Source organism: Lepidochelys olivacea (genome assembly GCF_965140295.1).
Source record: "Lepidochelys olivacea isolate rLepOli2 genome assembly, chromosome: 8".
Taxonomy (NCBI): Eukaryota; Metazoa; Chordata; order Testudines; family Cheloniidae; genus Lepidochelys; species Lepidochelys olivacea.
Genome location: NC_140418.1, coordinates 98,513,849 through 98,527,392, shown reverse-complemented (window position 1 = coordinate 98,527,392; position 13,544 = coordinate 98,513,849). Strand labels below are relative to the sequence as shown.

The following is a 13,544-nucleotide window of genomic DNA, read 5'->3' as shown; positions in this document are numbered from 1 at the left end:
ACTGCTGGAAATGGCCCACCTTGATTATCACTACAAAAGGTCACCCCCCTCCCCAAGCTCTCCTGTTGGTAATAGCTCACCTTACCTGATCACTCTCGTTACAGTGTATATGGTAACACCCATTGTTTCATGTTCTCTGTGTATATAAATCTCCCCACTGTATTTTCCACTGAATGCATCCAATGAAGTGAGCTGTAGCTCACGAAATCCTATGCTCAAATAAATTTGTTAGTCTCTAAGGTGCCACAAGTACTCCTTTTCTTTTTCCGGATACAGACTAACATTGCTGCTACTCTGAAACCTCTCTAGAAAAGACATTCTTGCCTATGGTTTTAATAATGGAAGACTTTTGCAAAGGATTTCTTTGTATTTGTTTTTAAGGGTATGAGTTGAACATTCTTAACCAATCAGCATGGTGGAAAGGGATGGGTCTGTGCCCTGACCTATTAATTTGCATTGGGAAACAATTTCATTTCTTCTCTAGGGGAAGAAAAGGCAAATTATAAACTGCCTGATTTCCCTTCTCCTGCAGGGAAAAATCCTGCAGGAGGGGGTCAGAGAGGTAGGACCATTCTTCTTTGAGGTTCACTTTTATAGAGCTTCCTACAGAACGTCCTCTTTGGGGGGTGGCGGGGGGAGGAGCTGTGGAGTTCACAGGGCCTTCCATCAACGTGGAGCCTGGCATGCAAGAAGGGACTCCCTCACAGTGCAGGCAGGAGCCTGTCTGCAAAAATGGCTCTCTCTCCTCTTACTCCATACACTGAGAGCAGAGTTGCTGAAGGAGCCCAGAGGGTAGTAAATACAACTTAAAGCTGTGTTAACTCCAAACTGGACTTTTGTGCAGAAATCTAGCGTTCTACAGCAGACATTGCCAGTTTGAGGTGCTCTGAAATCTCTATAGAGCACCTTCCTCTCAGATTTGCATCTATGGAGAATGAAGGCAGAGGGGGGCAATGAGACTATTGATGCATTGCTCCCTCTTGTGGCAAGAAGGAGATCTACACACAGGAGTTGCTTCAGCCCAAACCTTTTACTATGGAAAACGTGTCTAAAGAATCTTTTTAAACATGAAAATGGCAGCTACATGAACCATGATTTCCAGGAAAAGTTTACTATCAAATTAATTTTGTACACCTGAACAAATAGTGGAATAGTAGTGCATTTCTTAAATGGCCTTCAAGGACTTCTGCTTTACATACAATATAAACTTCAAGTCACGTTTGTTCTGGTAAGCGCTGATGGGCTTGGTTCCCAAGACCCTCTGGTCATTTTTAATTTAGCCTAAGGAGGATAAATGATCCATTCTTCCACTGTATTCATCATTTGCTTTTTTCTAAAATCCTGGCTATACTGTAAATTATCCAGCCTCAAAACATGATAGAATACAGACTAAAAAATTTTTTAAGACATTTCCATAATCGAGAGAAACTTCTTAATGTCTTTACTAGCAAGTTTGTTTCAGCTGCTAGAATATTATTGAAGAGAAAACCTGATAAGAAGATCTTTGTACGAATAATGAAATGCCTGAGATTCAAAAGCTTCTGACTTAATCTGGAAGACTGAATTTTCTCTCACCCAAACTAAACTCAGAGATAGGAAAAAGTGTTTCTTTCATTCATAACCAGGTCGGATCAAAACCAATAAGCCTTCTTGTTTGGTTATCCCATTTCATAGCCTAGCAAATATGTAAATTTAATAATATACACAAATTAAAAATTAATTACAAAGATAAATTACAAGCCACATTTGGAAAAAGAAATACTTTGTAAAGGGGTTGGGGAGGGGGGCGGGGGAGAGAGAAGAGATTGTTTTGTTTTTTGCCAGACTGTCACCCTAGATTCAAAATCTTTTACGTATCCCATGTAATATTTTACATGTTCTGGTCTCTCCCACTGATTTAACAGAGAAGGGTGATAATGTTTCAGAGTTTGCATACAAAGACACCAAAGAAGAAATGGTTAAGACACTGCTGAAGCTCCAGAATGTACTCCATTTTCTGAGACAGATTTGGCTTGGTGCAAGGCAGCTTGAATTCTGAAATGTGTTCTTGTTTCCATGGAGTAATTCTTGTAATTTTGTCTAAAACAAAAAACAGATCCATTCTGAGCATCATATCATTAAATATTTTCTAGTTATTTTTACTACACAAAACAATTACAGACAGCAAAAAGCCTTTCTTCAGTTTCCTTTGTTGCGGTCTCTAAAATATAAGGCCATATGTGCTTGGCAGAAAAATGCAGCTCTTTGTTCTTTTATTTGTAGTTCTAGTGTCTGGCACCTACCAGGGAAAATACAGCTTAATAAGAAACTGAATCTGTTCCACTCCTTGAGAATGCTGAGTCCATATTAAATATCCATGATGTCAACTTAATCTATTCCCAGAAATTAGATTTAATTTTTTTTTATCTGGTTGACTGAACTTTATGATTAGTCATCTTCATGGGATTCCCCCCACCTCACCCTTAATTTTAATAATAATAGTCAGTGTGGGGTGCGGACAGGTACTTAACCATTTTACTGCAGCCACGTGAGTCCAGGAACAACAGAATGTGAAAGTGAGTGCACTGTTCACAGGTAAGAGAGAAAGGATGAAAATTTGATTAAAAAATTCTTTTAGTTTTAAAAATGTAGCATAATGCAGGGACAGGACTTTTTTAAGTGCCTAAATTTTGACATGTAAACCATGGAAGGAGTGGTGATTGTGTGCACTTGTTTTCTATGCTACAGTTTCTTCTGGGCACTTCAAATTCTTATCTCCAACTTATTTGCTGAATTTACAAAATAATAATTTAGTAAACAAACAAAAGGCTACACAAGAGAGAGCTGAACCATCCAGAAGAAACAAACGGATGCTGGAGATCTCTTGGCATGGAAGCTACTCAGAGTAGAAACAACATGTCATTCTCTGATACGAAACCACAAGAGCAAATCAAACCATTGTACAATTGAAGTGCTACAAAGGTATGTGGCCCCAGCCAAAGCACAGAAGGCAGAAAGCTGAAGACCAGTCCAACTATGTTATTACTTAATGACCTTTTAAAAAAAAAAACACTTTGTAAAACATGCCACAGAAAAGGTGAACCAAGATGAGGCTACAGTTGAACAGAAATGTTTTAAGACACACAAAAACGATAAAGGGAGCAAATCCAGCTCCCTGTCCCAAGACAAGCCTGTTGGCAGGAGCATCAGTGCAGTGTGTACAGGGTGATGAGCGGGCCAGCTGATCTGGGGCTAGGGGAAGAGGGGGAGTTGGGCTGGGATAGCCTTCATGGAGCAGCTCCACAGCATAGGGGAGACAGGAAAGAAAGGATTCTAGCCTCCTCCGCATATGTCCTGTGCTGGCCTGGGGATTTGTCCCTACAGCATAATATTATGTTCTAAACAGTGAGGGCAACCTGAATTGAAGTTTTTCCATTTCCCCTGTCAGTTAAAGCCCAAAGACAGTGCCCACAGTGGTACAAAGCACAGATCCTCTTTTGTAGGTATTAACGTCTTTACTCTTACAGGAGAAACAGAGAACTTATGTTCTGGCAGGTGTCAGACCATTTTAATTTATTTAAAGAGAGTTGTCATTTTTATACTACAGATGCATGTTAATTATTTAAAAACTCTTAAACAGTTTATTTTTAAAAGCATTTCAATTCAGCTTCATTCAGTCCTATCACTCATGGGAGTATGGGACCTAGAAATGGGCAGTTTCTATCAGAAAGCTCTGAACTCCAAACCTATCAAATCACTCTGCTGCTTAGCTTAACAATGTAACAACTGACACAAGAGGCTGACAGAAGAGGTTGCTGGAGGGTAGTTTGTGATAGTTTCTGTTTATGTTCTCTCTCTGACTTTGCTGATCTCCAGCTCCTAGTTTTTTACATTATCCAGATGTTCCAAATCTCATTTTCTCCTCAGTGGATTAAAAATATTGCTTGTAGCATATGCCAATATAAATGCAAGAACTTCTGTTTACATCCAAACCAACGATGTTTATAATTTCACCCCACTCACTATCCTACACCTAAGATACTCAAACCAGCAGTAGTATATATATGTAGGTCACACAGAAGTAAGCACCATGTGACAGACAGTATACTCTCCTCTCCACTCTAGGGATTTATGAACACGAGTCTGCATATCAGGAATTCGCTTTACACAACCAGTTCTCCCGCTAGTGGTTAAGGAAAAACTTGCAATTCTAATCTGGGCATTCAGAAAATCCACACATCTTCAGTGGTTAAATATTTACAGTGAATTGATCTTACTGTAATAATGATTTTCTCATTCCTAAAAGGTAACAGTGTCGTGAACTGATAAACAAAAGGTTTCAGAGTAGCAGCCGTGTTAGTCTGTATTCGCAAAAAGAAAAGGAGTACTTGTGGCACCTTAGAGACTAACCAATTTATTTGAGCATCAGCTTTCCAATGAAGTGAGCTGTAGCCCATGAAAGCTTATGCTCAAATAAATTGGTTAGTCTCTAAGGTGCCACAAGTACTCCTTTTCTTTTTGATAAAGGTTTTTTTTTTGTTTTTTTTTTTACATGTAAGTACTGTATGTGAGACGGAGTTATTTTAGAAATCTTTGGGATAAAGGAGTTATTTTAGATAGCAGGTGATCAGCAGTTGGGGGATTTACTCAAGTATTATGGAGCAGCCATATCTGATCCAAAGTCAAGGTAGAAGCAAGCTTCCCATTGTAAGTGCCCATATCTGAGCAAAGCAGCATTGAAACTGAGCCCCTTGCAGGAATATGCTGCTCACCAAAGAGTCTAAGTTAAGAACTGTTTATCTCTCACTCCTGGCTGAAGCAAGCTATCCTTTGCTTATTGTTTTTTTGTTTGTTTGTTTATTTGACCCAGCTGAAGAAAGCCCCAGAACCAACTCTTCATACATTAGGCCAAATCAGAACAATGTTCTGTGCTTCAAAAAGTGGCAGGATTCAATATTTCTCTTTAAACTTGTTCTCCCCTTTGCCTACACAAAGAACAATGTCTTAAATAATTTGTAAACTTTTCTAAATATAAACTAAGCTGCTACTGATTCCAGGCTGTCCTGCCCTAGCTGCTGACTCCAGCCTAGAGGTGTGCGTTGGGGGAGCATGGACCCTGAAGTGGCAGAGCACTGCAGTAAGTGAGGAAGCATTAGACAGAGTGAGGAAGTGTCTGGATTCCTTAACTCTTCATTTCCAGACTATTTTTAAGTGCACAGTTTTTCAAAGGAAGTAGGGGAGGTCCTTTGGGGGGCTGCGAAGTGTTTTGATGGTGTTCACTTTCAACTAGCTTTGTGTGGAATGAAGTTTTTGTTATTCTAAATGTGTTATTTGAGAGACTGTGTAGTCTGGGATCAGAGGCACTGGGGGGAGAAGTCAGGATCTCCTGTTTTTAAATCCTGGCTCCGTGTAAGCTTGGCCAGGCTACTTCCCCACTCATCCTCATCAGTAAAGTGGGATAACACCTACCTAACCCACAAGAGTATCTAGTGGATTACTTAGGAAATGTTTACACAGCATGGTCTATAGTGTACAATACTATTTTTTTCAGGAAGAAATTCTGGCCCAATATAAAGCTGAGAACGGTGCAGACACAGAATGGTAAGTCTGTTATGAGGCAAGTACACTATCAAGCCAAGATGTTCTTGATAAATCTAATTAATAAAAAATTAGTAATGTTCAAACAGTAGTTTGGCAAAGTGAATCGTTCCTGCTATTTTTCAGATACACTTAAAGTAATGCAAATGAAGAAGCTAAATACAACCTGAAAATCATTTTTACTACATGCACTTAAATGAAGTAGAAGAAAAGATCATTGCTGGCCAGCAATTTCAGTAATTGCATTTCTGACATACCACGGATTCTTGACTCCACCAAATGTATCCTCCATGCAAAGCTAAATAGCCTGAAGAGGCAGTTACTTTGTTATTTAGGAGTGATTTCTAGTGGGAAATCCTGATAGTCAAGTTAAAATCTTTAAGTATTGAATCAAATCAGTTTAAAGCAGGAGTTTTCCTGAAAGTAAAATACATGGTTTGGTGCATTGAGGAACAGCATAGCCCAGTAAATAATACATCAGGGTTCTATTCCCAACTCTGTCCGCAACCTGCTGGGTGACCTTTGGGAAGTGACTTCACCTTTCTGTGCCTCAATGCCTACCCCAGCCTTTGTTTAAACCATAAGATCTTTCAGATGGGATGGTCTCTTACTGTGTGTTTGGACAGTGTCTACCACAACGGGGGTCCTGGTCGTGGTTGGTACTACCATAATACTAACAAAAAAAGTATCCACTGCATTAGTCAATGGTCTCCGCCTTGCCCCCTACGTTTCAGTAAAATGCCTTAATCAAATTGACCAGATAGAGACCTGAGCAGGCATTTGGTAGTCTTACTTTGCTCTTTCCAGTAACTTTACTCCTTCTTCTCTTCTACCATGGTCCATGTATAGTACAGCAAGTTCAAGCAGGGCATTTGGGATTAAATAATGGTCATACTTTATCTTCCTCTCACTGCAAGAGAAGGAGAAACAGTTACAAGGTTTTCATGCTGCAATTTTCTCTCATTCTAGCTACAAACAAATAGGAGCTCAGTTAGCGTTAGGAGGGGACAGTCCATCTCTTCACTGATGCTTACTCTTCAGGTAGTCTAACCTAGACTATCTCTAGGTTATTCAGTAAGTGCTCTATACATTTGCATGACAATACATGACCATCTTTTGCAGCTTGTTATTTACCGTGTTTACAAGTTTAAGGGGGATGGAGGATGGCGGAGGCAATAACAAAAGGTAGCAGTGCTCCAAGCACCACCCGCTTGCATTGCCAAAATGAGATGCCATTCACTGTAGATCGTGCAGTTATTTCAAATAGGATTGTTCTGCAAACTGATTCTTTGAGCTTAGCTCCCATTTGATTGGGCTTCAGTATACACACAGGCTCTGATAGGTTCCTTGGGCTTGGCTACTTTATGAGTGGGCGGGGGAAACTGTAAGTGATACTAGCTTCTAAATGTCACCAACTTGTGGCACCAAAGTGAGAAGTTACTCAGAGTAAGGCTACGTCTACTCTCGCACTTTTGACAGTATAACTTACGTCATTCAGGAGTGCGAAAAACACCCCTTTAAGCACATAAGTGACACCGACAGAAGCATGGGTGTGGACAGCACTATGTCGGCAGGAGACGCTCTCCCACCGACGTAGCTAATGCTGCTTGTTGGAGGTGGTTTAATTATGTCAGTGGAGGAGCTCTCTCCCACTGGGATACAGCAGCTGCAGGAGTAATCTTAGAGCGGCAGAGCTGCATCTGTACAGCTGTGCCGCTGTAAACTCACTAGTGTAGACATGGCCTAAATTGTGGAGTCTGTGACTCTCCCTCCTCTCTTACATGAGGAATGAAATAGTTAACAATGTTGGTATTAAATCATCATCACTGGGCATCTGAGTTAATAAAATGAATGGAGCAGTTCACACTTCTCCAAGATACTTCTCCAGCTCTCTGCAGACTCCCTTTAGACTCGTCTTCACTGAGAAAAAAAAGCTGCATTCGTAACTCAAGTTAGCTAACTCAAGGTAAAATCCTAGTGAAGACAAGGCAGTTTGTAGGTTTTTCACATGGCGTTAACAGGTTGCGTTAAACCCTACCAGGGAGCCTAACCTTTAACTCAACCTGCTAACATGTGAAAACTACAAACTGCCTTGTCTTCACTAGGATTTTATCATGCGTTAGCTATGACACAGTAGAACACACTCTTCCCCCTCCCCCAGTGAAGATTATTAAACTTGGGTTTAGAATGTAACTATTTTTATAAAGGCAAAAGGCATGGATTTGTTTTGTTTGGAAGGTACACAATGGGTCCAGTGCTCTATGGAAACAAAAACAAAACTCACTTCTGAATATGTAAAGCCAAATTTTTAGGCCCTATGTATGTTAAGAAAATGTGCACCATTGTAATTACGTCAACATAGCCACTTCGGTATGTTACCAGGTTAAGCTGTGCCAGGGCAGCATGCAAGCATCTATACCAATGTAACTAAATTAATATCGTTCCATCAGTGCTAATGTCCTTAATGTAAATGGGGCCTTAGTGAACAGAGAAGCAATTTGAGGGTGTAATTTAATTACCCGGGAAAGCTTCACTTAGTATCTAATTCATAATGAGGTTTTTCTACCCAATTTTACGGTGCCTTGACTGAGGAATATTGAGATTAAAGTCCCAATCCTGAAACCTTTTCCATGGACGTAGCTGTCTCCAGCTACGCAGAGCTTCCATAGGGTGTGGGATATCAGCACACAGAACAAATTCCAGGATTGGGATGTAACAGAGCAACAGCCAGCCTAGGAATCATTTTGGTTCTAAAGTTACATACACTAAAAAATAAAGGTTTCTAATAGAAGAGTTAAGAGAATCTTAACTATAACATCACAAATACTTTAGAATGGTACAATTAACGCCGGTCCTCCTCAACTGTTCTTTTAAAATTCCTCTCACAGAAACCCCCAAACAGTCCTAGGTCTTACTCAGCTGAATTAAAATACAGTTCTCCTTTGACAAATGAATAAAAATGGGGCTGTGTGTGTGTGTGTGGGGGGGGCAGCACATTTACTGCATTTCAATAGTTCTGTATCAAACATGCTCTTTTACACGTAAGTTTTTTCTAACTTCCAGCTTTTCAAATTCAACCTGTGCTCGTCAAGTTAAGCTGAGTTCTTTTCATACATCATCCACCAATCCTGTGCAGACCAAAAAGTATGCCCTGTGCAACACCTGCGCATCCTCATCTCCTTCAATAGGTTTCTTGTCATTTTAATCAGGGAACAATTCTGTTGATAGTACACAAGAAATAACAGAATCCAGCTCGCACTCTTAGTTGTGTTGACTCTGCAGAGCTAGCAGAAGTAGAAAGAAGTATGTCCCTAAAGAAGTATGTCACTTTGGTCCCTAAAGTCAGCAGATATAACTCTCTGTATACACATGGATTGTAGATTTGCTGAGTAAAATGGTGCCACTGTTACACAGATATTTTAGAGAGAAGCTCTACTTCAAGGACTTGACTGCTTGACAGTGCTACTTACACTCAGCATTTCTTGAGTTCTCCTGTGTGTTAAATATGGAAACTTACTTTAAATGGATGTAAGTGAAATGATCTTCTGCCTCAGAAATCTTGCCCAAGTGCTTCAGACATAAACCCTTTAACAGCTTTACCAAACATTGGTCATCTGCTAGTAATTCTGTAGCTGCAAGATAAAGTAACGGTTTTATCAGTTTTGCATTTTGAAATAACTTGGTCCCTTAAAAAAAAAAATTAAAAATAGCTGTTCCAAAAATACTTAGCGGGCACATTTTCAGAACCTCTTTGCAACAGTTAAGATTTTCATAGCATTGGTTTTTTATGTGTATGGCACTAGTGCCCCATTCAGACTGGCTGGATTCTATACACTCCCTGTGAGATAGCTGCTGCCCTTTGGCGCTTATGGTCTAAGGCCCTGATCTGCCATCAGAGATGCACTAGAACCTTTGCATCCTCATGGACATTCCTGGCATGTAGCTATCCGTTATTTCAACGCAGGCACGAGGGTCTGCATACATGACCTAATAGGGGCCCTGCTTAAGAGAAGATGCACAAGTAGCTGTTTAAAAAGCAAAGTTGCTTCCCATGGGGAAAGGAGGACGGGATCACCTTGTTCCAGGCTAGCTATGTGCAGTTACATGGGTTCGAGCCTGCACCATTTTTTTTCTTCCAGTAAGATAAATCAAATGTATATCAGCACTCCCCACTGGCCATCTGTTCTGTGAACACATTTACATGTCTGCACTTTTTAAAACTTATAATGTATCCTGCCACTGCTATGCCCGTTGTAGAGACTAGTCAATAAGGGCCCAATCCTGGAAATACTTCTGCACGTGAGAATTTTATTCTCATGAATACTTCTACTAACTTCAACAGACTTCTTACAGCATCTAACATCAGTCACATCCATGTTTGCTGGATTAGGCCTTTATAGTGTTAGAGCCTTGCCCCAGGGATTTCAGTCTAACTTGGTCTCCTTCCGTAAATTGCTATTTAAATGGACATTGTCAACTCGAAAAATCACACTTTTGTAAAACATATTACGGCTAATTGTAACTCCTAAAGGAATTAGAGAGAAAAAAATCTGCTTTTAGGATAGACTTTTCATTTAAACTATACAGCACTTTTCAGCCAGTGTCCTCAAGACACTTTACAATCATCGATGAGCCTCCGCAAACTGCACGGACATATGAATGCTTTGCAAACTGGTACATGCTGACCCATGACAAAGTAGCAGAGTGGGTGACTGAAACAGCAAAACCCCTTTTCCGACCATTCCATCAGACTCCCTTCCCTTCAGCTAAAAGGTCCCCCCCCACCCACCCTTTTTCCAGAGTTAACAAGGGGACAAACTTGCCTGATGTGTCAAGCAACTATATGCCTCTGAGACTGACTTAAAAGTTCCGTTTTCAATGTTTCAGGCTGAATTACTAGTTTTGCTACATGTTCACTGAAGGACACAAGCCACCAGCTGATGACAATGTCATTCTGTGACCAAATGAGCTGGGAAGATACCTCTCAGGTCTCTGGGCCTAGGGTGATACTAATGATGAGCATTACTAAGTAGCTGAATGACACCTGCTGGACAACCAAGAACAACATTAACAGCGTTCTTCAGAGAATTTAACTTGCCCGCTGGCTGGAGAATAGTAGTATAGTGGGAATTGCAGAAGAGCAGCTATGCAGGCCAGGGGAACCCCTGCTGGATTGGGGAGACCAAAAAATAAAGGATGGAGAGAAAAAACAGCAATTCTATTCTGCCATGCCTGTCTAGTTAACACACTGAAACCGGGCATGGTATAAGAGTCTGGCCTAATTTTGTACCATTCCCTTCTTCTGCTCCAGTTTTTTGTACAGTTCATTTAAGTGCAAGTGTTTTATAGCAAATAGTTAACACAGAGATATCAGTCAACCCTCCAGCTTGTGTGGTTAGTAGATGATGGTGCTTTCTATAAATCAGCTTGGTGCTTGTCTCCTCCACTGTGTTCTTTAGAACTGAAATAAGACAGTACCTGCATATAGCGAAGCATGTGCAGTTCGTGGCCTGTCACCCATAGTGTAATTGAAGTCAATGCAAATGATAAATTTGACCCTTACATTTAAATATGTACTTTGTAAAAGAAATGGTCTTTCAATACATATTTGTGGACAGTTCCTAAGACGCATCCTGTAAGTGACAAGTCTCTTATGCCATATTACAAGTTAATGCATTAGTAGAGAAAGGTTATTCCTATTTGTATTAACAACACATGGTGACATAATCCAGCTCACTCTTGTGACTGTATTAACTTGTTTTACTATCTGGAAAACTTTTTTTATTCACAGACAACCAGACTATCTTCAAGTACATATACTACTGTAAAGCACCTGCTTAAATCAGATCAGTGCTTACCTGGGCTTCTTTCTAGTGCTGCTTCTGCCTCAGTTAATGTCTGCAACATGCCTTCTGTTAAATCAGGACGTTTTCCAATCACAGCATAGCCATTCCAGATATACATCATTTCCTAGGGGTGGCCAGGACACGTTTAATTAATGTGGCGATGGAGAGATGTAGGTAGCTAATTATTTAGATTATTTCATCAAGGGCAGAAGTTATGAATTCCTTCCTAGGTACGGATACTGCTGTTATGGCTTCACTGTAACTCATTGTTGAAAGCAAGGACGTCTAAGTCCTCTTAGCAAAAATAACGAGGAGTCCTCATTGTTTTTGCTGATACAAACTAACACGCTACCACTCTGAAGTCCTATTAAGGCATCTAGTCCACCCCTTCCCTTTGCCAATACAGATCACTTGAGTAGAACACCAACCCTGTAATATAGGAGGCAGCTGTGAAGCTGAGAGAGAGACTGGAGGACTGGATGGCTCAGTATATCATTGTCTACTAAATGATATAAGGTTTTTAGAATAAATTCTATAGAGCCAGCCCTATTGGTTTCATCCCTATTCATTCTGTAGGGCTTTTCCATGGGGGCAGTTCACTGGCCTACAGGAAATGAGCCTAAGCTCTATTCTAAATGCTAATGAGAAGTACCTATCACGACAAGCACCATCATACCTGGGACTTTTAGAAGAAGAGTTAAAGACAGAATTATTACGGAGACTTCTTAAAACCTTTCTTTACCTGTTCCTAAAAGGTCTATTTTGTAACTTAAATGTTTCTTATTTCTAAATTCCTGTATGCATTAATTTTATTCTAGGGCTGACGAGTAGCGCCGCGTGCAAAGGCACGGTTGCTATAGCTGGGCTGTTTTTTAGTGGTTGAGACGACAGTGCTGTGCTTATTTATCTCTAGTGAAGACTCAGTTGCTTGAGTGGTTATAAAAATACCCCAAACTGCATTTTTCCATAGTTTAAATAAAAACTTCCTGGGCTAAATCTGTGAGTTAGGACCTGATTCCAATAAGCAAGTTCCTTCCCACCCAAATGAAAAGTCCTAGAAAGTATAGCCATTCCGTTAAGATTCTGTTATAAATTGCTTGTTACCTGAACCCCAATTCCATCAATCCCCTAGTCTTTAACTATTAGAGAGTGACACCTGGTGCCTTGAAAGTGCAATTACAGCAAATGGAAACAGAATACTTAGCACGAAGACTTGCTAGAGAAACCTGTTGCACCAACCATCACATAAGACCAGCCCTAGTGAAACTCAGGGTATTTCTGGCTTCCAATGGCTTATGGAAACCTATTGGATGGGGATGCAAAGTAATTTTCATCAGAGATGACCCCATTATTGGCCTCCACCTAAATCCTTGGATCTTGTTGAAACTGGTCCTTAAAGGATTATGCATGCTGAGTTGATGTACAGTTGCAACAGAGACTGAATTTTGAAACAAACCATGCTATCACACTTTACAGCCAGTGGACTGAGAGAAGAGTACTAGCTATAAATATACACTCTGTCAGGTCAGGCACTCATGAGTGAAGGGAAAAACTGTAAGAGGAGATGTACTGACTCACCAAAAAGAGCATAATGATCCTTTGAGTTGTCTTTAAGATACATACTAGCCAAGACTCTTAAAGGAAGGGCCTGACCTGACAGACAGCATACAACTAGACAAAACACCTGAATTGGTTAGAAAATTATCCAGTTGTGAACATCAGTGGCACGCTCAAAAATAATGAACCCAGAGTTAAGGCTCTGATGTAAACCACACTTAGCAAACCTACAGAACCCAGATCCTCTGCTATTCTCTCACCATTCTCCAGGGATGGGCTTTCACATGAGTGCAGAGGTGGCCCTCTCCTAATGCGCTCCACCAATGGGACTTCAGAGCAGTTATTCTTATTTGGCCCTGGGGGATCAGCCAGTACTCTAGGGATGGATGTCCCGCATACACAGCAGTTGTCTAGTCCAGCTTCAAAGAAGTGGCTGAATTTTGTCCTCCTAGCCATTACGTACCCTAGAGCATAGCTACTAATCTTTCAAACGGAGCTTCAACGTTCATGTTGGCTAGACTCAAAAGTATCTAGTTTCACCAGTTTTTGCCTGTTTCCTGCCTA

General features: G+C 40.5%; 1 protein-coding gene across 5 annotated transcripts in view; it reads right to left on the bottom strand.

Annotated features, from left to right (window-relative positions):
* Window positions 1-1,780: 1,780 nt before the first annotated feature.
* The window catches only part of TTC39A (tetratricopeptide repeat domain 39A), a 64,061-nt gene continuing 52,297 nt past the window's right edge, over window positions 1,781-13,544 (bottom strand). For all 5 annotated transcript variants that reach the window (XM_084635959.1, XM_084635957.1, XM_084635956.1 and 2 more), the window contains 4 exons: window positions 11,436-11,547; window positions 9,095-9,209; window positions 6,371-6,487; window positions 1,781-2,079 (listed from right to left, as the gene is read on the bottom strand). In XM_084635959.1, coding sequence (XP_084492085.1) covers window positions 1,959-2,079; window positions 6,371-6,487; window positions 9,095-9,209; window positions 11,436-11,547 — 465 coding nt within the window. In that variant the 3' untranslated portion in view covers window positions 1,781-1,958. The remainder of the gene's footprint in view (window positions 2,080-6,370; window positions 6,488-9,094; window positions 9,210-11,435; window positions 11,548-13,544) is intronic.